This window comes from Labrus bergylta, chromosome 7 (genome assembly GCF_963930695.1).
Source record: "Labrus bergylta chromosome 7, fLabBer1.1, whole genome shotgun sequence".
Taxonomy (NCBI): Eukaryota; Metazoa; Chordata; class Actinopteri; order Labriformes; family Labridae; genus Labrus; species Labrus bergylta.
The window spans coordinates 23,311,723-23,337,532 of NC_089201.1; the positions used below are offsets into that span (position 1 = coordinate 23,311,723).

The 25,810-nt window shown below is 42.3% G+C and overlaps 1 protein-coding gene across 2 annotated transcripts in view; it reads left to right on the forward strand.

Moving 5' to 3' along the window:
• Positions 1-2,980: 2,980 nt before the first annotated feature.
• The window catches only part of LOC110004060 (potassium voltage-gated channel subfamily D member 2-like), a 35,081-nt gene continuing 12,251 nt past the window's right edge, over positions 2,981-25,810 (forward strand). The window contains exons 1-2 of one of the 2 annotated variants that reach the window (XM_020659597.3): positions 2,981-3,439; positions 3,710-4,892. In XM_020659597.3, the coding sequence (XP_020515253.2) occupies positions 3,781-4,892 (1,112 nt within the window). In that variant the 5' untranslated portion in view covers positions 2,981-3,439; positions 3,710-3,780. The remainder of the gene's footprint in view (positions 3,440-3,709; positions 4,893-25,810) is intronic. The other variant, XM_065957062.1, reaches the window with a different exon arrangement.

Consider the following 25,810-nt stretch of genomic DNA (forward strand, 5'->3'; position numbering starts at 1 on the left):
TACAGGGTTAAACTCCGTCCCACTACCATCCCAGCGCAAACAGACAAGAGCATTGGCCTATATGGTTTTCTATAAAGGCATTGAAGCAAACATTGGCAAAGTAGTTGATTCATTCTGCTCATAATATCTCTGGCTTGAACTTACAAACTCGCTTCAGTAATTTCACATAGTTTCAGATTCTGTATTGATGACCCGGATCAAATGGTGTCTGTCCCTTTGCTTCTTCTTTAACAAACCCTGGCACGTCTCCATTGAAGGGGACTCATCTGTTTAATCAGTCAGCTGGACCTGACTAAATATAGAAAACAGAAAACAGATGTGTGTGGGCCACAGCAGCGTACTACAGTGAGAGACTGTAACTGTTAATGGATCTAGAGAGAAAAAAACAGGGCTGTCTGTGTTTGTGTGTTTTTGATCCTTCATTAGTGAAGGACAGTCTGTGTGCGTGTGTGTGGGTTTGTGTGTGTGTATTTGTTTTGGGTGCATGTCTTTGCGTTGGTACACTAAGCATACTTAAGGACCTGTTTACAAAATGTATCCTGTTACACAACCTAATCCCAAATGCTACAGCATCACTTGAGTGGTACAAGTTCAAAAGTCAGCCAGCACCCTGGACGGGACAGGAGCCTAAATGTGAATAACTATCTCTAGAAGCCAGGAGAAACATCATAATTTTTCCTTTTTTTTAAATGCTCATGCACTAATTGTTTCCCTTTTTTTAGAAGTGATGTCCATGCCAAATATCACAAAATCACCGGATGAGTCGTTCAACCTTGTTAAGGACGCATGCTAATTACTGGATCCAAAGAGTAAATCCATAAACACACAGACGACGCAATTAAATCATCTGCACGGCCTTGTGTCAACATCAATCATCTGAATGACCTTGGAACTTCTTGAAATAGAGGGTGTTCATTAAGTATGTCAGCACCTTGCATGATGTCATCCTGACCTCACTTATAAAACACAAACCACCACAGTGTAAAAGCATCGTTCGTTTTGTAGTTTTTCTGCTGCTTTTTTGAGGACGGCTCAAGATAAAACTGTTTTTTTACTTGTTGGAAAAACTTCAACAATTTGCAAACCAAAGGCTAAGTGATATATGAGGGAATGAAAGAAGAAAAGTGTCATGTTCTTTCACACACCCAATCACCTTTTCTAAAGCTAATATCACCATGTTTTGTTAAGAATGCATTTATTTATTTTTTTGACAAATTGCTGTGCTTTGCCTAAATTACAGGAAATGTGAATGCTAAATAACCACTTTGACTACCTTTAAAGTGAAAACACAGTGGCTATCTGTGCTGTGACAAGCTTTGCAGCAAGACTGGCATCCCGCTCAGCTGGGAGGCCTGCGTTTGGTGCCATTTGGCAACCGCTGGAATATTTAAATGCCCCGATGAATACATAGCCCCTGGGCCTGACTGCTCAAACTGAGTGTGCTCTGACATGCTCAGCATACACTAATGGGACTTCTGACAGTCCCGTACATTCATCTTACAAAAGCTCTGCATCGTGCCAGAGGGGACCAGAGGGAGGGTGTGGATGAAGAGCACTGGCTGAAGATCAGGAGTGCAAAAAGGCACAACAGGTCTGACTGGTGTCTCTTTGAATGTGTACAGCAGCTGCCACTTTTACTAGAGATGTTCAACACTATTTTCCTTCCAAATATTAAGACATGAGTATCAGATTTTACAGAGTACTGCTAGTACAATACAAATATATACATAATATTGGTGGAAAATATCTTAGTTGTTAATGATGGTGCATTGACTGGCACATCTGCTGTTGTGCTGCATTTTAGACTCTACTGGTGGCTGATTCTGACTCTGGTATTGGCATCAGTATAACATTAGCTTCAAACGTCAAACTTTGCTTAAGAAACAATTTCCTCTAAATTGTTTTAATCACAGTAAAGTGTTGGAAATAAGAGCAACAGCTGGGGTGATATGTCAAAACAGACAGATGACTCTACGTTACTGGTCAAAGAGACGGTCAATTTCCTCGAAGCTCAGCAGCTGAGTGAGCTTCAGCATGACTCTGAAGCACTTGTTTGCTTAACTGAAGCTGGGAGATATTTACAGTAGACTGACAACAGTGTAAAACAAGGAGGGAAACGGTAACAGACACGCACACACAGAGGTACAAGTTAGTGACGTCTGCAGGCATGTTGAAAGCTCTGGTGCTGTCCATGGTGCTGAAAAAAAAAAAACGAAACAAAGATGTGAAAACGGGGGTGAAGCATGCTCGAGGGAATGTGCTCTGTATGTCCTATTGCGTAATTCTAAAGCCAAATATGGTCCACGCTGTATCACATGCCTCACAAGTGGACGTAGCTGCCTCAGTCCCCCTCTGAGATGTCAGTGTTGTGTTAGAGCACAAGAGACATTTCATTGATTATGGTTATTTTGGAAAATGTCAGTACGGCCGTGAAGCGCAATGATGTTGACCTTTTAAGCTGTGTAACTTCGCTGAACGGCATCACAGGGCGATGCAATCCAGGAAACATTATTGATCACGATTTGTTGCGGATCTTAAATCTCATATTTACGTCTCATAAAACCCATTTAAGCCTAAACATTACGATCAATAGATTTTCTCGCCTGGAAACCACGCTCATGGATATCCTGTAAGAGTTTTAGAAAACGTAATGCAAACAACAAAATCGCTCTAAACTCTCCAGACAGAGAGGTATGGGACTCGTGATTTTAAAATCCTTGCATTAACATTTTCTTTCCGAAGAGGATGGAAAACTTCAAAGGACTTTCTGTATAAATGTCGTTGGTGAAATATCGATAAGAAACCTTCCCACCCCCCCCCCCCACCCCCGATGTGACGAAATACACATCTGGGGTTAATGTGAGGGTTCACGTTGAGCAAACACAAACATAAGCGTGAACTTCAGCTCTTGGAGATTGCCGCCTACTTAGGACACCGTTACCCATTGTTTAGTCCCCCCACAGCGAAGCAGCAGCGGAATTTCTGGGTGCAGATAGGACCACTCCTCTCTCTGCATATATTTTTTTCTCTCTCTCTCTCTCTCGACAGTCGGGGCTCGCTGGTGGTGAGGAGGGGGAGGGTGGTCTTGCAGTCGACGAGAGAAACAGGAGTTTATTGAGGAGTAGCTGCAACGAGAGAGAAAAACGCAGGCAACTGAGCGCCGCTGCCTTGCGGATGGAGAGGAGAGAGAGAGAGAGAGAGAGAGAGAGCGAGAGAGAGAGGGGAGGAAAGATCGCGCTCGGACGAATGACCACTCTGTGCCGACTAACTGCCTCCTGAATTGTTTAACTTGTTGATGCGACGTAGGCTATTTCTGTCGTTTTCGCTTTATTGTGCGGCTGCAGTGACAGATAGATGGGAGGCGGAATCGCAAGTATTCTCTCCAGAAGATTTGATTCAACTCACAGTGGATGCAGTTTAAAGAACAACCTTCACTAAGGTGGGTGCTTTTCCATGACTTCGATTTTTATTGAAAGAAATCTATCCGCGTATTGACAGGCGGTGTTCTTTAGAAATCCAATTTATGTTCTGCCGCAAAGTAGGCTTTCATAGCCTAACTGAGGAAAAGGCTTGAGATTGATACTCAACAGTGCTATGCGCAGTGTCCGTAGAAGTACACGGGTCTGTGTGTTTTCTGTCTTGTTCTGTTAAGCCATAGGTGCTTGGAAACCTTAACCATTGGTGTCTCTGTGTGCTGTTCTCTCTGCAGATGCTATTCATCTCTGAGCCATAGCACTGTGAAAACCGGACCAGGGTTATATTAAAACACTACAGGTCAGCATGGCAGCAGGTGTAGCGGCATGGCTCCCGTTCGCCCGAGCGGCGGCCATAGGGTGGATGCCCGTGGCGAGCACTCCCATGCCCATCCCTCCCCCAGACAAGAAAAAAGTCCAGGAGGGACTCATCATCCTCAACGTGAGTGGGACTAAGTTTCAGACGTGGAGGACCACTTTGGAGAGATACCCGGACACTTTGCTTGGGAGCACGGAGAGAGACTTCTTCTTCCACGAGGAGACAAATGAGTACTTTTTTGATCGTGACCCTGACATCTTTCGACATGTCCTGAATTTTTACCGCACGGGGAAGCTGCACTATCCGCGCCAAGAATGCATATCTGCTTACGACGAGGAGCTGGCGTTCTTCGGTATAATCCCCGAGATCATTGGGGACTGCTGTTATGAGGAGTACAAGGACCGGAGGCGCGAAAATGCAGAGAGGCTTCAAGATGACGAGGAGATGGACATGAGCAATGACGTCACGCCGGTAAACCTGACGTACCGTGAGTTCCTGTGGCGGGCTTTTGAAAACCCTCACACCAGCACCTTAGCTCTGGTCTTCTACTACGTCACAGGCTTCTTCATTGCCATATCGGTGATGGCAAACGTGGTGGAGACGGTTCCCTGTGGGACTATGCCCAACAGGTCGAAGGAGATGTCTTGTGGAGACCGTTACGCGCTGGCTTTCTTTTGTTTGGACACGGCGTGCGTCATGATATTCACTGTCGAGTATCTCATGCGTTTAGTCGCAGCACCAAGTCGCTACAAGTTCATGAAAAGTGTGATGAGCGTCATTGACGTGGTCGCCATCATGCCTTACTACATTGGCTTGGTCATGACAGACAACGACCAGGTGAGCGGTGCTTTCGTCACGCTTAGAGTCTTCCGAGTCTTTCGGATTTTCAAGTTCTCCCGGCACTCCGCGGGGCTGCGCATCCTGGGTTACACCTTGAAGAGCTGCGCCTCCGAGCTGGGCTTCCTCCTCTTCTCCCTCACCATGGCCATCATTATCTTTGCGACGGTCATGTTTTATGCAGAAAAAGGCTCCACAGCCAGCAAGTTCACCAGTATCCCTGCCGCGTTTTGGTACACCATTGTCACCATGACAACACTGGGGTAGGTGGCTGCATATAAGACCAGTAAACCAGTAAAGCTCAGCTTTTACACCATAACTTATTTGACTTATTGCTTTTTTTTTTTGGAACAATCACATTTGATAAACAACACACAACGCCAATGCTTCAACTGATTGTAGTACTATGCATTAGTTAGATATCTTTAAAATATTTTTCGTTCTTGATGAGTAGTAAAATAAGCTTAGCGAACCTCTCGGTGGCATAGAACGATGTTTCGGCCAACACATTTTTTGCACGGCCACAGGTGTGCATTTACATTTACTTGTCATATTAATGGCCTCGAGCGCTGCTAAGCCAATAAAGGGAAGGAAGATTCTGCTCTGTAGAGGCGTCGTGTGGGCGCCATTCACTGCCATGTTCACTGCCTATCAATGAGCCTGCGCCACACAAGCAGCCTTTGAGGTTGGGCCTCCTCCCTGCCTGTTTCCGAGGGTCTCTTTTTGATGCGCTTATTTGGAAAGGTTACTGCCATGGACAGACACACACTGGCCAATCAGCTGCCGGATGAGAGGTCTTTTAGATCAAATAAAGAAATGTACCTTACAGGAGACTTTTAGGGATCGACATCTGAAAAGCACAGAGTTTCAAAATTGAATTGAAGCAAACGAGTAATTATAAAATGAGTAGGCTGCCTTATAAAGTACACACATAGACACCCCCCCTTCCCCCCCCTCCCCCCTCTGCCTCTCATCCATTCTCTCTTTCCCCTCCTTCCTTAACGAGCTACTGTAAATATTTGAATGCTAATTTCATGCTCATGAACAACCTCAGCTGTACTTTGTGCTGATGTAGCATAAAATAATTAAACGTGGTTAAGATGATTACATCAAATTAATTTGTATTGATGAGGGCACTCAGCCACTCAGCTGCTTGACGTGGGTTATTATTAGTATTGTTATTATTACCGCTTTTCATTCCAGCTCAGATAGTCTGGGCTCCAGCGCTATCCAAAGTGCTGAAAAGTTGTGTCAACAGAGTCAGTGAGCCTTCTGGCTGCTATTTGTTTTTACATATGTCAGACTGTAAATGTGAATATGGGGGTTTGGCTACACAAAGCATGTATTTTTTGTTAATGTTGAACAATGTGGAAAAATCCATACTTTTTCATATTATTGTCAGAATGTGATGGCTTGTGCCGGCATTCATTGCTACACAAACGAGATTAAACAGCCAATGTTAATCCTCGTGCCCTCCCCTTCACTCATGACACACAAATGAGGTCCTGTTGAAATAATTGTGTCTTTTAATTTCAATGTAAAAACATCAAATACTGTAACACAAATTGCCCCTGGCTGTGTGTGGTACCTGTGTGAGCTCCTCTGTGTGTTCGCATTTGTGTGTCTTTTTTTTTTTGTTGCATGGCTATGTGTGTGAATATACGGGATGTGTGATCTGAGATGTGAGAATATTCTGTGAATGTAGGCTTTAAATTGACCCTTTTCTGCCGTTAATGTGGTTGAACAGAAGTACTCACGCTTCATTCGAATATATTGAGTCATATGCTTGACTTTTCATGTGTTTGATACTCTCCTTTTTTTGTCTGCCCTCGTATCTGCATTGATGCAGCCTCTCTGCACCTGTTAGCTCAGCAGGCAACATTTGTTTGATCATTTTTTCTCTGATTATATATATTTCTTTAGAGGCACACACCACTCTATCTGGCATCATGCTGCAAATGATAGTTAGTTAGTTAATGGATTCCCTGTCATCTTAATGGCAGAAAGCTTCTCCCAGAACTCATTCAATACCAGTCGAACCACCACTTACCCACAAAATGACCAATGAGAGCATAAAAATAATTAGTGATAAGCACGATCTGGTGATTTCCACCCTTTAACTAATGCTGCATTGGCCAGACTTTCCATTTGGATTTAAAGCACGGATAAAAGAGGAGTTGTGTAAGACGGTACATTATTTATCTTTTTGGAACAACAAAGATATCACTGCATTGAGCTCGGAATCCCCTTTTTGTGTTGCTTAAGATGGATTTGAAAAAGATGTTCTGCTGTGCGAGAACAAAACTGAAACGTCCTTGGTAATGGGGACGTTTCTGTCACTCTATTGTGAACCATGACAGCCGGGCTGACAGATTTGCAACCTAAACTGAAGCCTTGCAGTGGTGCAGAATGCTGCAGAGTGGACCACCGGAGGAGAGGCTGAATACCTTTCACTGTGAGACAGAGTCATCTCCTTCTCATGATCCATCATTGTCTTCAGGTGTGCTCTTAAAAAACACATCTCCCACAAGCAGTAGAGCTGAATTGTGGCCGTCATTGTGTGCTGAAAACACTGTTGTTGAACTCTCGCTCTGCAACCTTCACATTTTTAACAGATTGGGTGAAATGAGCTTCCGATCTTAGCATGTAGATAAATCTATCCCCATCTGACAAATAGTTATTTAAGTGACATTTAAAATGGGCAAGTCTTTTCTTGGCTTGCAAATCAGCTCTTTAGAGACCAGCTTTGCGCTACTGGCTGTAACCACCATTTGAAGCGGTTTGATTTCAGTCTGATAGTCAATGATGCTTTTTCCTGCATGGTATCATGATGCGTTTCCACTACATATATTTTCAATTTCCCTGCCTCACACCCTGTGGAAGTAAAGACAGAGGCTTGCGTTCCCTCCCCTGCTGATGGCCCATTGATTGTGCTTAAGCAGACGTGCAGACATTGGGGGAGCAGGGGCTCCTGTTCAGAGGCACTTGGCAGGCAGCCTGAATGAAAAGGAAGGGTGCCTGGAGACCAGCGGAGAATCAATAGCTCTGTGCAGCTGCGTGTCACACCTCTGTGTGTCTACTGCTCTGTGCCACCAAACACAGGACAAGACCCACTTATCCCTCCTTACTTATTGAGGCTAATCTCTGTGGCAGCTTTCGGATACCAACAAAGAAGGATCCGCCTCTGTTGGAATGCTGCTGCCAAGAGGTTCAACAATTGAGTGACTGGGTGTAAAATATGTGATTTTTTTTTTGTCGCTGTTATTGTGTTTTGCAGTATCTTTAATAGCTGCACGGACATCTGGGTGTATCATTTAGTGACTTGATTTGATACTGTGCATTTAAGGCAGCGATAGATTCCAATTTAAAGATAGCGGTGCACTTTATTAGGCTGGAATCAGATGCTGCAGTGTTTTCTTGCTCTTGTTTTCTCTAGATGATCCTCACAGTCAGGGTGAATTAGCTGCAGAGGGAGTTTTTGGTGCTTCAGATCTTTTAAGTGATTTAAGGTGTAATGGAGTGCACTGCTGAGAGCAGCTGTGAAAACGGTGGAAGTCAAGCACAACCCACAAGGGAAGAAGAGTGGGGAGGACATGCTTTAGTCTGGCGCAGAAACACAATCGTTCCGCTGGACACTAACACACATTACCTTCGATAGACGTAAGAGGCCTGCGACACTAGCACACACTTTTTCTTCCGTTCCTCTAATCAAAATCCTTCTTTCTGCAGTTGCCTTCAGGTCATGCATAAAGGAATGATCATTCTAATTGTTGATTTGTCGTGACGTCTAGTTAGTGCTTTGGCCTCAGTGCAGAATCCACAGCTGTACATTGTACTCAGTCAACAGATGCAGAATTTATCACCATGTCGTTTGTCGGTGCTTCAGCTCCACCCACCAAATACGGCTGGAAAGGCTTGACAAGTGAGCTCTATAAACCTCTCTGGTGAGGATTTATAAGACAGAGGAGGCAAGGTTAACAGACATTGGGGGTCACTGTAGGGTCCATAAACCAGCACAAGTATAACCATTATCATGCTTGTGACTTTTGACACCTCCGCCCAATGGCAATCAAAGCATACAATGCAAAGTATCGGCTTCATGGATCTCTCTGGAGCAGATCAAAGCTTTTTGAAGTCCAAACCCATCACTGCGTGTCACATGTAATTGAAATATACAGGAACAATCTGGAGGGCCTGTGCAGTATCTGTACCCAGGAGATAACAAACGCATTCTTGATGATATACTCGTGTGATGGAATAAGTTAGCGTGCCCCTGGCAGGCATTGCAGAGGGTTTTCACTCTTTCTTTTTTTTTCTCGACTGAGCATGACAGTCAGCGAGAACATTTGGTGTGTTTGATTATGTACCGCAATGGGTGTAATTTCTGTGTTCAGTAGAATACATTACACCACTTGGCATTGTGTATGTTATGCACATTATGAAAATCAGCAATCCATTATGAGAGATGTGATGTATTACTGTGTGAAGCAGAAGTGGCTGCTGCGAGATGTGTAGGCTGCCATTAGCCTGCAGGCTCGCAGCGCCCCTCCAGGTGCTTTATTGGTGAGGAGAGGTGATGCTAATACGAGGCTGGTATAATGGTCCTGAAGTGACAGGTGACTTAATGAGGGGGACCTGGCACTGAAATGTGTTCAGTGCGAGTTCCTGTCTGCCCATGCAAATGACTGTGAAATGGAGGAGTGAGAGCGAGGGGTGGAATCAGGGGAGATTAGGATCGTTGTGAAAGACAAAATCTTTTTTTTTTTTTTTTTTTTTTTTCACCCCTGCTATACGAAAGCACGAACATTTTCTTTATTCTCTTTGTTTTCATCACACTGAAACAGTTTCACACTGGCAGCCAGGGATTTAAAAGGACGATGTGGAGGTGTGAGTTGAATGATTAACATTTTACAGGCTTTCAAATACTACAGATTTATGACATCATATTTATGTACTTCAGAAAATTCAACGGCTTTCATCTGCACCTAAATTACATTTTAATGACTGTAGATATATTTTTTTATTGAGTAATACAATGTGGAAAAGGATATGTATTTGTGGTCAGTGAACCCCGGAGGGGAAAACAGATTATGTCCAGCTGAGGATACTGTGTGTATGTGTGTGTGTGTGAACTGACTCTTAAAGCAGGCATACATCACTGCAGATGGTCAGATTGATAAATAATCTATATGGCAAGGACAAAATGGCTGTCCCTCTTTTTTATTCGATTTCTTTGACAACCCCAGTCTTCGAGGCAGCGCCAATAACACTCATTCCATGCAAGGGGTAATTCACTTTGAATGTGCTGCATTAAGCAGGGAAATAGACTAGCATGTTCTGCACTTGGGCCTGGGTAACGTAGTGTGAGGACATAAAGTATAGGCCTCAGTGTTTTTCTCCACTGCTCAGCATTTTTTATCTTCTATTTTGTATTGCAAGCAACAACCAAGATTAATGGAATTTTCCCAGAACAAGATTAAAGTTAGTCTGAATGAATGCAGCATCACTGCATTAGGAAATGAGGAGATATGTGAGAAAACACATCACCTCAATTTCATTGTTGTTAGAAAGCACTTGGTCTGCCTGACTCCGCTTCCATCCAATCTAACAGCCTAGAAACCCCGAGCCAGCCAGCCAGCCAGCCAGCCCAGCGAATGAATACGAGGAGAAAATGTCGCATACTTTGTGACAATGTCTTATCCTGAAAGTTGATATGTCGTAAAAGATATCAGATGTGGAGTGTGCGATGAGATCAAATAGTGTGAAAATGAAGAAGCCAAGCCCAGCAGCTATCTCCTCCTATATAGCACTGCACGGCTTATTTACATACTCAGCATTAACATACAGATGGAAAGTGCTTGTCTGGTCATGGAGATTGGTATGCAGACACACATAATGCCCCCTCATCACTTTGTTGAGATGTACAACTGTTTTTTTTCGAAAGGATTCTCTTCACTTTAGTCTTCTAATTTACACTGTGTTCAGGATTAAATCCATGTAGTTATCATGTGATCATTACTTTAACGTTTTCTACCAAAAAAAAAGTTGATTTTAGGATCATCAGGCCTCATGCACAAATCATTACATTAAGCTGTAAGCCCCACTTTAACTAATACTATTATACATCCTCGTTATACATATATACAGTTATTATTACAGCTTTGTCGACAGCTTGTTTAAGTTTATTAAAGAACCTCTTCTATCGACCAAGAGATGTACTAAAGATGCTTAACACCAAAAAATACACATGAAATACAAAAAATACCAGGGTCAGAATCATCACACACAAGTCTTCATGGTCAAAACATAACGAAATATCATGTGCAGAAGAACCAGCTGCCACGATGAAGGAGATGAATGTAATTATCTTTTCTAGTTGTCATTTTAATATATTGTCATCACCAAAAAAAGAGAGAAAGAAAAGTACTATACTTTTTTTTGACAGTTATGATTAGAAAATGATACCTGAAATGTTTGAATTCTCCTCCCCAAACCAGCAGATCTTATTCTTTCTTTTTTTGTGTTCTGTGTTTGTTTGTGTGTGTGTGTGATCTAATATCAATGTGGTGAAGGACTTTATTTTCGTGTCTTTTACCACCTGCGTTCCCTTTATCCCTGCGTTTAGCCTTGAAGCCCTTTAAAACAGCATTTGGTTATTTTTACTCCACTTTTTTGTACAGATTAAAAAACAAGATATAAACGTGTTCCAGTGATTAGCGCACTGAGTGGCTGGAAGGCACATTTAGTTTTCTTTGGACATAGCCAACCTAGCTGCTCCTCTTGCAGTATTAATGCTGCGCTAAGCTAATTGGCTGTCACATCATTCCCCCCCCAAAATGTGGATTAATATCCTAATGACGGCCTTGATAACCGCCAACATTGTTGTGATTGTCTATAAATCTGATGGACTTGTTGTGCTATCCTTGGCAAGAAAGTAAAGAAATGTATTGTCTAAAAATATTGAACTAATTTGTTGAAGCTTAAGTGCGTTGGCTCTCTCAGCCACTGTACTAGCCCCTTATCCTCAAAAGATCTTAACATGTTTTCAGTGTTTTGACAATGTTGAATTTCAGACAGACATCAATTTCATTAAAAAAAAATGTACACACAGCAGACATAAAAATATTCAAGAACAGCTGCTTAAATGTTCCTTCCCCCCCCACTTGTTTGAATTTTCATATTGAGGTTTTTTGCTGCAAGGTCAGAGAACTAATTAATAACTCCACGTAGTGTTGCAACAACAGAGGAAAGAAATGATACCAGTAATTCCCACATGGTCAGATTAGCATTGTGAGAAAATTCCCCGTAATGAGTTGCAGACAAAACATATGCAAGTCACTGGCCTTGCACTTGTTACTTTAGTGTGACACTTAGGTTAATCAGCAGTCAACTGTTGTCCTGAAGAGCTGCAACATTTTTAATATCAACTACTCCGGCCCAAACATTACACGGCACCCTGCATTGGTATGTAATGATGGCAGGGTGAGGGAGCAGCAGTTTGGTTTTTTTTAGATGCCCTGGCTGTCACTATCGTAAGAATGGGATTATTAGCATTCATTATACTGCAAACCCAAACTAGGCTTTGCCCTCTTTTTGCCCTCAAAATCAGGTAATACAGCACATATTTAGGAATAAGAAGTGGTGAGAAAGGTGATGATAGCCCCATTCCTCGCTGTGAGGAGCCTAGGGAGGGTAATATTGCTCTTTGCAACGTTTATTCCTCTCAAGCACATGGGACGGCATAGCAAACACAATATCTTGAAATGGTGCCAGCTTTTATAATGCCAGAGTGTGAGCATCCCTCCCCCTGACATTTGTCTCTCTATCAAAAATGCCCCTCAGCCAACAAGCCAACATCTGTGATCAGCAGAGATTCAGAGATTATAGCTAACAGCAATCATCAGTCTGCTCTGCGAACAAAACAGAAAAGAATTCAAAGAGCGGTGTAACTTCTGCTGGTCTGACACCTCATCTGAAGACTGATGGGATATCACTGCAGATGCGGCTTTAAAAAGAAAGTTATGCTGTTTTTAAAGCCTCTCAGCAAAACATGAACAGGGCTGAAATGAGAGAAATCCATTAACCTGACAGTTACCCTAGATCTGAAGTGCCTGCATTTAAATGCTGTGCAGCATACATTTATTTCATGAATTTCACGTTTCATTGTTTAGTAACGTGTAGTGTTAACAACAGTCACTGTCACGTATCCTTTGTGAGCATCCATACAGACTCTCATCTAGTGGAGACAAACAAAAGACCTCGCTTGTCATCAGAGTCAGAGAGGGACAGAGAAACTTGGATGCACACACACATTAATTGAAACTTGGTTTACAGCCCGTTCATTATATCCTGACGTGAGCAGCTTCATGGCAAAGTCATGAATATTGATTCAGCCCATTTGTCGGCTTAAAGCTCGGCTTCACCGCTCATGAACCGTCTCATTTTTTTGGTCTGAGCTGAGGAATCATGTGCCAGTTTACAGCGCCAGGATACCACAATAAAAGCTCTTCATGATCAATACTGATCCCACTTGAATGAGATTCACAGTGTGCGCTGTAAAGGAGGAATACAGATCTCTGTATTGTGACTCGTGTTGAGCTGCCCATACTCTCCTCTGTTAACCCAGTTTCATTGTTGAGTCTTTGCCATGGGCTCCATAGATTATTAGTTTCTGTATGCAGAGTGAATGAGAAGAGGCGATGTCCCATTTGAGTTTAGGTATAAAGAGCTTCCTCCCGTCTGCCTGGCAGGGAGGTCCTGCTGAGATGAGGGATGTCAGCCTGTCACCCTGACGCATGGCAGCTGTTTCCTGCCTGGCCCAACTTCTATAAATAGCCAAATATATCACCTAATGTAGGCCATTTGGTCAAACAGAAACTAAACAGGGCATGTGCTGCATGTGGGCCGATGTTTTTCTCTTTCAATTTAATTGATTTCTCATGTACAGGTGTTATCAATACCACATTTACTCTTAATATCGTCCTCTCCTGTGTGTCTCCATGCTGTCTCGGGTGGATCGATGACATAGTAGTGGTGTTCACATATAGCCATTATTTAATGAAACTGTCAGACCTTAAGACTCCTTCATCTGATCACTTCAGCTGATGTAATGTGATGGCAATGTGTGTTTTTAAAGCCATTATAAAGATATTTGTATGCTAGCTACACATCAGTTGTTATTACAGCTCATGTTGAAGACTTGCTGGCTATATTCATGGTGGATAATATAACAGTGTTATAATTAAGAGGATTTCAATGCAATACTCCTGCATTAATTACCAGCTGGATATATATTGCATTGATTTGTAGTTGCTGATTATTTTTCTGTGTGTTGGAAAGTTGTTGGCTCTTGATAGGCAGTCAAAATGTCAATCATATAACAATTTGCTACAATTGAATTACCACAAACTAAAGTCTTAAAGAGTTACCACGGTGTTAAATCCACATTTCACTGCCACAGCCTCAACAAGCACTGAGCATTAAATCTCCTCAAAGGGAAATGGTGATGATGCTTTTATCGTGCCCAACTACGGTAAATCCAGGGCAGTCACATGACAGGTTAAGGGCAGCACATATCAGCATCAGTCTTTTGTCTGTATTTCAGTGTGATTTACTACCCCACAGAGGTAAAACATAGTATTTCCCCTGGTTTCTGGCCTGGCTTCATGAATGACCATTTCTGTCCCTTTAAGGCTGGTATGCCATACACTTTTTTCAAGACTTTTCTCAACAACATTAAAATGTAGCAATACTAAATTTGGAGCTGATAATTATATTCCCCCCTGAGAGAAAGCCCCACTCACTTTGGTGACCCGCTGACATTTCCTTCACTGCCACCGTTAGATTAAGATCAGCCCTTTTTAATTTAAATTTCTTAACCACTGTTGGATTAATAGCATGACATTTGGTGAACACATTCGTGTGCCATCTCACGAGGACTTCCAATTACTTTAACATTTGATCTAACACCACCATCAGGTGAAATAATTCATTTGTCCAATTCTTTGTTCTACCACCTTAAAAACTGCTGACAATCCCATCAGCCTTAGCTGTGTTCGTTGTTTAGTGCTAAATAGCAATATGATCATGCTAACACTACGATGGTAAATAAGATGAACATTATGTCCACGCTCATGCAGACTGCAGCTTTGTATTCAGATATCACAACAGATTATTTAGAGAACTCTTTGACTACTACCTGCTATCTCTTCTTTTAACATCACTGACTTCTCTAAGTGACTTAGAGGTCAGGACAGTCTTCTGAAAAAGTGTGGTTGCTTCAGTGAAGTGTTGAGTTTGTTGTACCGTTAAGCCACAGAATGCAAGCAGAAGCTAGGTTGTACTTTATTTGGATTAATGAGTTTTATAATTTGATGCCGCTCTGTCCTTGAACCTCTCTTGTTTTAAACAGGACATACTTATTCTACACAAATCATTTGGTCATTTAGTTTTGAGATTAAGCTGGCACATTGTCTTAGACCCATGTTAAAGTATTCCGTCTCAAATAGGGCTCAACAGTGTGGTTCCAAAAGTAAAAAATCCCATTCATTTTCTCCATAGCGGATTTCATTAGCCATCATGTCATAACCATCCAAGGTAGATTTACCACGGGCTACTCGAGTGTAAAACGATGGTATATGCTCCTATAGGAGACACAAGTTTGTATGATAACAACCTTGTTTTAAGAAAAACAAGATTTATTCGTGAAATCGGGGTAAAGAACTACACTTCCCACGATCATTGAGTGTTTCTGATTGGTTGAGCTCGCTGTTACCATGAGAGCTTCCTCCCGTCTTTATTGTGTTTATATGTACACAATAAATTAGAAAGTATAAAATTGTGATATTCAATTCAAGCATGTGAACATTGAGTTTCTGCATCATCTTACAGTAGTAGTGCAAAAATGAAATCCTTAGTGTAGGAATGGGTTGACATTAAGATATGCGCAATGTTGAAAACTTGTAGCAAACAATAAAGGCATTCTTTTTGAATAATGAGACATGATGCATAACAATCATTAGCTGTAAATGTCAGTGGTTACGTTGCGTTAGTGTTCCTATTTAACCCTCCCAGTTTCTCACCCTCGGCGCCGTATGCGAACCTATGATGCGAGGTGGTTAAAAATATGAGTGAACATTTGTAGTTTTTTAAAAAACTGAGTTACTTTTCAATAAAGTGGATTATTGAAATAACAGTGATTGTATCAATTTAAAACACAAGGTATCAAAAAGTACCAAAGTATCAAAAATGTTCTATTAGAATGTTTCTACTTCTACTCAAGAAAAGGATTTGAGTTTTCAGATCCTTTCAGGCTTCAGAAATGAAAATATAAAAGTGACAAAAGACTGCCTTCATGAATCATTTTTTAAAGAAATTTTTAAACCCTTCTGTGAATCCACATTCAAAGGGGTAAGTTAGGCTAATGGCGGACCAGGCCACACCGGGTAATCATACTGAGGTTGAAATAAAAACAAAAACAAATCCTAATCCCTTTCTGTCCCTGGCTCCTGTTTAGATTTCACTGACGTAAAAAAAAAGGCAACAATTACATCCTGTCTTTAGAACGGGAAAGGTGAGAGCTTCTATGGATTGATATGTTTGTCTGAGTATTATTGAAGAGTGGGTAAAGCTCCCACCTGGAGAATTCCTCGCCTGTGTGTATCTCTGCACAAGTCGCACATAGGAGCATCTCAACTGCTTAAGGATTGAATTTCCATTTGGGGATTTTAGCTTCTTTTTCAAGGTATTAGTAGAAAAACCGTAAACAGTTGATTATTATTTGTATTTCTCCCCTTAGCCAATTGTCCGTAATCCCTGCGGAGGAGCTTAAGAGTTAGATTTCTGGCATGCATGGCCTTATCTTTACATAACGGGCACACACAAATGGAGTGTGTCTCATTTTGACTAAGCCACATATTTGGGCCGAAAGGCAAAGACGAGCAAGTTGAGCAGAGAAGAAAGCCACACAGACAGTTAGTGTTAACATAGCCGGACACTGCAATCAATTCCACGGCCAGCTCACTCTCATTTTCTTGCACACACAGACACGTATGCTAACACACACACACACACACACACACACACACACACACACACACACACACACACACACACACACACACACACACACACACACACACCATGTCATTTACATTCCTGGTGTATCTGCTGGTGGCATACGTTGAATCCTCTGGTCCTGACTGTCCTCTGGAGGTCACGGGGTAGACAGATCCAGCATCAGCCTCTCTAATGTGACATTCAATTACCTCCAAAGGTGAAGTGGTCTCATTCGGGTTCAAAAATCAATTTTGCATGGACGTTGGCGCAGTTTACGTCTTCAGGCTCCTTTGCACAATTTGTGTACACATGTCGGTGACAGAAAAACTAGTTGCGTCGCCGTTCGTTCAAACTCCCCATCGTCTTTTCTACAAAACGGCATCCATCAAAGTTAATGGGCTGTAATCATCACCACAAATACACTGTCACACGTCCCACTGCTCGCTCCTGAGTGTTCAACTCCCAGTCAATGGGATGTAAAGAGTGACAAGCTCCAGGAACACAATTTCCCATGTCATTAAGAACTCTTAGCGAGAAATGGAAGAGAATCCAAAAATGCCATTTTTAAGAATATAAAAATTCTTGTCTGTTTACCCAACAACTGTGGGGACTGCAGAGGAGAAACATTCATCAGAACGGCATATGACATACAGTCAATACTAGTGACACTGTGTTTTAGGCAGCCATCAATGTTGTCGTCTTGTGAAATAATTCTTATTAAAGTATGTCACTCGTGCTGACAGATCTGCCATGTGGTAGATGGATTAATTTTCCAAGTAGCCAATCCTGCCAGCTTGAAATCAGAGTTCAGCGTATACTATATATCTACTTATCTCCAGGCTGAAAGCTGCTGGACCTCTGATTATACATCACACAGGCACACACACACACACACACACACACACACACACACACACACACACACACACACACACACAGACTACTCTTTCAGTGCCTGATATGGCAGCGCTCCAAGAAGACTGTCCCTGATGCATTTGAGTGTTTGATAGGATGTTTTAGCTGTAGCGTCCCCACAAGACACTTTGTAGACCTCAACAGATGGAGAAGTCCAATTAGAAAACAGGCGAACGAATGGGTGCAATGAGAGAGGAACGTTCCAACTCTTTCCCCTTTCCCCCAGGACAAAGCAGCTAATCTTAGAGTACAGGTACAAAACCAACATCACTTCGGTTTTGGAGGAGAAACATTAAAAAAAAGAGAGAGAGAGAGAGAGAGAGAGAGAGAAATAAAAGCTGGAAGACAGACGTTGGGGGAAAAAAGCGCCTGTGATTTGATTTCTTAACACTACACAGGCAGAGAGGAAAGAGCTGAATTTGATACAGCTTGCTCTCACTCCACATCTACAGTATGTATAAATATCGCCTTCTGTTGTCGGATTCTTCAAGGGCAGACGTCCCACAAAGCAATTGCCTTGCCATCAGCCAAGACCAAAAAACAGGGAGAAGGAATAAAAAAGTGCTTAAATATAGCAAACCCCCTGGGATGGTGGGGGGGGGGGGGGGGGCGTGCTGTAGTGTGATTGAAATGAATAACCTTCATTCAGTCACGATTGTTAACGGTGGGCTCTGCGCTGGAGCCAAAACGCCGCCTGTCCTCACAGTGTTAACATCATTATTCATCAGCAGGCCTGTCCTCCGCATTGACAAAGATGCTTGAGTTCTAAATAATGGGCGTAGTGTCATTAAGTACACATAATTTCTCCAACTGGCCCGAGGTCAGTTTAATTCAGGCTTCAGCCGATCCTGCTGTGAAAGCAGACATAGCAATAAACCTGTTGATGACTGATAGATTGTGTGGACGCAAGACCAATTTTCATGGTTAAAATGACCTTTCAGTGGTGGTGTTGTTGTTCCGCCCATTGCCCCGAGTTATTATTTTTCGTGTCTTTTTTTTGATTTGACAGGAGAGGTGTCGTGAAGTGAAATGGAAAAAGTAATGATGTTCTCGTGCACATGAAACGGCGTGGCTGCAGGTGGGGAGATGGTGGATATGGCTACAGCTACAGCTAGTAGCAGCTCTACTCTCCCCCCGGGGGGCCAGTCAGCAGCTGTTAGAAGAGATGCAGCTCTTCCCCAATGCTTCCCCAAAGGTTCTCACTGGTTCCTGGTACTCGGTGTTATCGGAGCGCACTGCTGTCGCCTGTCTGGCGGCTGTCCACCCTCTCTGAGAGAGCGCTCAGTGCATTTTTTACGCTTCACCACTCTTTCTGTCTCATCCCAAATCTCCGCTATTCCCCTTAGTTTCACTGTGAGATTTCTGAAGAGCGCCTTTGAACTCGCAGCTGTTTTTTCTAAACGGCTGGAATTCGTACCTTGATGTTTGTTTCAAAGACAGTCACTGTGGAATTTAATTCACATCTTTATCTGGTATGACTAATCATCTGTAGGATTTTAGATCTTTGTCTACTTACAGTGTCCCATAGGAAACATCAACTGCCATGACGTGACTGCAAATTTGTTTGTACAGGAAGAAGATTTGAAGATGAGGGGCTGCAGCTGTTTGGAGTAGAAAGCTGATATAGATGTTTTGAAGTCGGGACTCAAACAGAATCTAGAAGTTTTGCGGGGTTGAGCAAGAGAAAAATCAATCTTCTCCACTCAATATGTTTTATCTAGAGACTTTCTTCTTTCCTCCAATTCTTGAGATATATCTGGCTTAATAGGCATTAAGCCTTAGCTTTTGTTCTGACAGTAGCACAATTATAAAAACGGCATAATAAGGCTTTAACAATTAGTCGCTTAATCATAAGGGTTCTTCTTTACCGTGGAAAAAGGGATTTTGCAATAACAAGCCCGCTATAGGGTCCAAATACTAGTTACTGGAGATTCCAATCCACATGGTCTACATCACTAGATGGAGTCGGCTTTGTGTCATACTCAACAAATCAGCCCCATTGCTTTTATTTCAAAATATTTTCAAGCTTCTGAAGTGGAAGAAACTGCGACACATCTTTGTCTTCTCTAATTGGAAATTGTATAACCTTTTGGTTTTGACCTGTTGGTTAACACATTAGACATTAGGTCCGACAGATGGTAATGGCCTTTTTCAATTATTCTGTGACATTTATATTTAATAGTTTAAAATAATGCTCCTGGGATTTATTTACGCATTTCCATGAAGTTCCACAGAATTTAAAGAGAAGAGGCCGAGATACCCTGAGTTTTAAATCGGTTGTATAGGTGCACTGAGTTTAAAAATTAAAAAATGCATCTATCATTAAACCCTCCCTGACTGGTGGATGCTGCTTTCTTTCAAACATTACATGTCCAGTTTGTAAACTCAGGCTTTGTGTCATGACTTGACTTGGTCAGGGGTTATTTCTCAGACTTAAAATTCCTCCAGAGACATGAAGACAATATATTTATCTGTTTTTGTAAGCTAAGTAGCCTCAGGCTGAGAAAAACTGTGTAGAGTTTGTTCAGTGACCTTTGAACAACAAAAAAATCAATACTAAAAGCAATCAGTAAATACAGTTGTAAATGGCCCCTAGCTAAAGCTGCCACATTTATATACAAAAATGAAAATGTAGATTTATTGTGGGTGTAGTATCACCAAGTACACAAATACAATGAACCCAGAATCTGTACCGCTGTGGTCTTCCTCTTAGAAAAGCAGATTTTCAGATCCTGCAGCTTGTGGTTGCACATTCAGAGTTAAGGGGCCATTTGGTGAAGGGAGCTGATATCCAGCGGCTGCTCTGTGTGGAATCGCACATCAAAGTTAATCTTTCACCGTCTGCTCTGGCGCCGCCGAGCACTAATCTGCTGTCAGTGTGATGAGGCTCCTGGACCAGTTCCCCTTTCCCAACACACAGGCACTAATCCACGAGACCTTTCACGTTTTTCCTCTTCTCGATCACCTGACAGCACAACAAAGGTCACAGAGGTCAATTTGAAATCTCATCTGGTGCTACATTATGTCTATTTTCATAGGTCTTCATGTACAGTATCAGCCAATAAGACAATCTGTGTTGTCCTTGTGATCAGCATGTATTCTTTATGATGCAGAATACATTAAAACAACAATACAGCTAACACACATGCTAATGCTGCTACTTTTATTTCTCGTTCATTGCCCCTCAAAGGTCATTTCATCATTTCCCATCTTTAAGTTACTTAAGGTCATCACACACCAGAGGTGATGGTACTCTCTAGCAGCTCGATCAAAGGTTTCTGTGTTCAAAAATGCCACGCTCTCGCCCACATACCGATTAACCCGTGATGAATACGGAATGAGCTCATTAGCATAATCGCTTGAGTGGCTGATGATTTCATTTCATTATCACGTTCCTCTTATAATCCATAGCTGCGGCACCCCGTCGAGCTCCCAGCCCATCTTTCATGTTCCTTTGCCCTCCCCATTCAGCCACGAAGGAGTGTAATTGCATTATCAGAGCGTTATACTGACATGGAGGAATGTATTTTTAGCCCCCTGGCTTTCTTGAGGAACATATAGAAAGATGGGCAGGAATCTTAACAAGGCATGACATGTTAGAATCAGGAAGTCTGAGTCTGTTTATGTTGATTTCATCATGTTCCAGATGATCGAATACTTGCGTCATCCAGACCTCTCCTTAACATTTGAAAAAATATTATTCCTACGCGTACTTGTCAGCAGGACAGCATACTTTTATGGATCCACACAGGTGCTTAACCCGTGTAAAACTTCTATAAATACAGAACAGCCAATCATCTTGTAATTAAAAGAAATGGCCACAAGGACAGTCGTTATCATGACGATGAGGAGCTGGAGTACGGAGGTGACTTGGCACATAATAGCAGTGAAATAGGGCTGCTTTTTTGCAGAGGACAGCAGTTGTTTCTCAAGTGTCAGCAGGTGTAGACTGAGAGACTGGAGAAAAGCCGGAGAAAAAGAAAAATGTCAAGCAGGGCTGTGCTAGCACTGCATGATAATAGAAAAGGAGGAGGGGGGGGGGGAAGAAAGAGAATGAAGCGTTTCATCTTCGACTCCTAGTTAGATTCAGGCAGGTCCAGGCTGAGGAAGGGTGAGTCAAAGTCAGGAATGGAAGAGCGGTAGAGAGGAAAGCTTTTTATCATCCCTGACTCTTAAGAAGATCTCCCAAATGAGAGAGGGCGTTGCATGCTAATGTCAGAGCGGCGGTGATAACTAGCCGCCTGGTTTCGTGGGGTGAGGGTTAAGCTGGGATTTGGAGGGCTGAGGGAATACATGTTTGATATGTGAGCGAGAGAGAGTCGAGGTGCCTTTGCCAGAGCCATACGTAAGGGATTACTCTATATGGTTTATCTGTATCTTTCTTTCTGAAAGAGAGGAATTGCACTGGCCTTAACTGGGTCTGTGTAGCTCCTGAAACACCAGGGTGAACGTTCAGCTGGAAGATCAGAGCCACATTGACACTCCCTCATCACATAGTCTTCATTTACAATGCATTAACATCGGCTGGCATGTAGCCATGAGGGCCATGGCTGTTTCCTTGAACTTCGCGTGCTAACCTTCAGCTCTGCACACAATTCTGCAGAGACCGAATCTCGGCTGGATTGCGGAAAGCATACCAAAGAATCTCCTACATCTCTTCAACAATTCCTTTTACCGCATTTCGAACATCCTTTTCAGAGCCGTGTAGTCAGTGTATGTTTGCCCGCTGAGTCGGAGATGTTCACCTATCTCAAAAGTTGTCCTTCCCTGTGGCTATTGTTCACAGTTACTCATACTCGAGTGCTCTGTTTCTCCTACCACACGCATTACAGCAGGCAGTGCGGTCCTCCGGCTCCCTCCTATCTCTGCTTCCCTATCTCCCCATTATGTTAGCTCTGCCAGCCTCCCCTTCTCTCCCTTATCACCTGCAGTGAAAATCGGGCTAATCCCAGCGCCTGTGGGATTCCCCCCCCCCTCTCTGTAATGATGTATATCTGAGAGGATAGCATCAGAGCAGAGTCCTATCAGCCCACACACTCCTAATCCCATCAGTCTTTGGTGTCCAAACCCTGGAGAGGCAGCATTTTGGATGTTGGGCTCCCAGGCTGAAGCGAGAGACACAGCGCAGAACATGGGGAACGATGTGTGGTGTTTAGCTATCATGTTGGGTGATCATCATCATTTATTGTGCTTCTGACTCTTAAAACCTTTGTTCTGTATCTCCCGAAGGATTGCATTGCAGTGGTACATGCTGAAGCTGTGCCACTGCATTGAAAGATTTTTGCAGGCTGTTTGCCACCAGCGACGCTGCCAGTCTTCCCAGCATAACAGGGATTGTATTCAACAGTCTGTTCACGTTGGAGAGATATACAGAATGTGCTTAATATTTGAACACACTGACCGAAACACAAAAGAGATTTAAATTTGGTTCATCAATAATATAAAAATATCAAACATCAAAGAGTTTTCCTTTTGTAAACTAGCTCACTTGCACTTGTTTATCTGTGAATGCAGCAATTTCTGCTTGCTGCATTTCTCTTCTCTCACTCATCGGTCAGATTCAAGTTGCCCGTTGGCACAGAAAAGAACGATCCTATAGCCTTTCCTTTCTTGTTTTTACGAACTAAATTTTTTATGAGGCCTCAGACATAACCACCCTCAAGACCTCTACTGCAGCACTCCATAAATTTTACAGTCCTCCCGAATACACACAAGAAAATGAATCTCTTCTTGTCACTCATGTTAGTACGCCTCTATGACACGCAGGCAGTATAATCCATTTTCTTGAGATTCCCAATTCATAGTTGTATGAGCATGATGGAGTTCAGGAGGGAAAATTACATTTTTTTTGGTACATCTATTATTTAACTGTCAGCAAGGATGAATATTGTGCTCTTTCAGCCTTGCAGAGAAGGTACAGAGAGCAGTATTATCGTGGAGCATTGCTCCATTTGCTCCTTGTCACTGCTTGTAAAAAAATGAGCCCTTCTCGGTTGGTCAGTGTAAAGCTTCATCACTTCTGTGTCAAATCCTCGGATAAGATTTTAATATTGTGTCCACTCTGACACTCTTTGATCCTCTTCCGCAGCTTCAAATTTCCTGTCAGGACTGGAGGCGATGTCACCAGTTTAAGAGTATGTGAAACTTCCCGACATTGCCGCTGTCCCATTGTCCCTCCTCAGTTTTAATGCGTCTGGCTGTCATTTAAAACTTTTTGATGGGTACAGTAGGTGACAGTGTCTGGTTTCAGGTTAATTGAAAGGTTTTGGTCTTGCAGCTTTTGAGGGCTTGTCTGCGCTGTACAAACCATTGAACTGTGAAACTGAGCATGTGAAATTACCCCTGGAAGCACTGATAGGGAGCCTGGTGCGCGATGGGATGGCTGGTGAAGGTCAAACAGGAAATCATGCATTCAAGGAATTATCAAAGACATGCTGAGGATGCAGAGAGCATGTTTGGAATTCACCAATCTCATCTTTTTGAAAAGATAGAAAAATGCTAATGCTGTGTCAGACTACAAGTGGCTGACCTTGACAGTTTTCCCTCAATTTGGGGCTTTTTACGGTCAAATATATGTCTTGTTTTAGCCTCTCAGAGCATTTCAAAGAAAGTTCTCCGTGACTCCACCACTGACTGTATAAATGATGGATGAAGTCAACTTGGCATTACCAATTTTGAGGGTTAGGGTTGTATTTCTGGCTGCCTTTAAAGCCTTAAGTTATGCACCGTGTTAGTTCTCTGGAGTTATAAAAACGTCACTGCCTGTGGCTTATTCATCTAACTAATAAACCATCCTGTTCAGCGACAGGTGAAAGACATGTAACTTAAAGATGCAGGTCTGTTCATCAAAACTACCTAAAGTCTCCTTAAAAGGAAAAGCCAACAGCTAACATGACTTCTATGCATTGGCTGCCACAAATAAATGAATGTACGACAAACACTGAACGAGATCACAAGCCACATAATTCATGGACAGCCTGTCAGTACAGTCAACAACACAGCAAGCCATAATATTTGTCTGATATATGAGCATGAAAAATCGCTAAAAGGCACCAACACTAAAGTACAATGACAAAGGTTCAGTTCAGGGACTGATTCAGTTTAGGTGACACCTTGCAGACAGCTAGCAGCACCTCCTTTTTTTTCTCAAAGTTGCCAAGACCCATGCATAACTTTAAGCCTTATATCATTGAAACAAGTGTGTTAAAAATTGTATCCTGTAGAGTTGTCATGAGAAATCAGCCTACAGACCTAAACTGGTTCTTTTCCCAGCCTGTAAACATGCTGAATTTGTCTTTACAGGTGGGATTTTTTTAAAAATCTTTTTATGCCTTTATTTTAGAGATAGAACAGTGAATAGAGTCAGACACCAGGGAGGTGGAGATAATTGGGAATGACATTGGATTCGAACCCTCGCCGCCCGCTCTCAAGTTTAGCCTCTGTACATGGGCCCCACACTAACCACTGGGTTACCGGCGCCCCAACAGGTGGGATGTTTATTATGAAGTCATAATGGGGATCTACGAGCTCAGCACACATCTAGAGATGGGAACCGCAGCAACTGAAGATATGTGGCCCACGATAACAATAATATCACAATACAGAGATTCTGCAGTAACCGATATATAGCAAAAAATGATATAATATTACATCATATCTGATAAATGTAAGAATATAAAAAGTCCCTAAAATGTAAAGTCCAGGATTAATGTCATTATTCACTGCTGTTTGATTTCAGTTTAACTTTAAAAAGCTTCATCCTTGAACTCTTTTTCACCACTGTATGATATTGTCCATCCGTGTTCTCTTCTTCTTTTACCCTTCTGTCGACTTATTTATGGGCCTATTAAAGTCCATTTACATAACCTTCATGCATGCCATGAGAGCCATTATCCAGCATCTGTTATAACAAAAACATCGATAATCGGCACCAGTATTTCGACAATAGTATCACACGAGCCCCTCAGCAGATTGTTGAAGTTAAACCAATATCATGGAAGGTCAGATTGAATTGAATTTCACATTCAGATGATCAGATTGCAGACCCCTCAGTAATTATTGGCATGAAACAACGCGCATAGATGGTGCAGGAGATAGGACAGTGTGCTTAATTCATCTTGATTCTAATCAGATGATGAGTCAAAATGCTTAATATATTAATCAAATTAGTTTCATTCCAGTGCTTATTGAAATATCAAAGTGGAGAAGA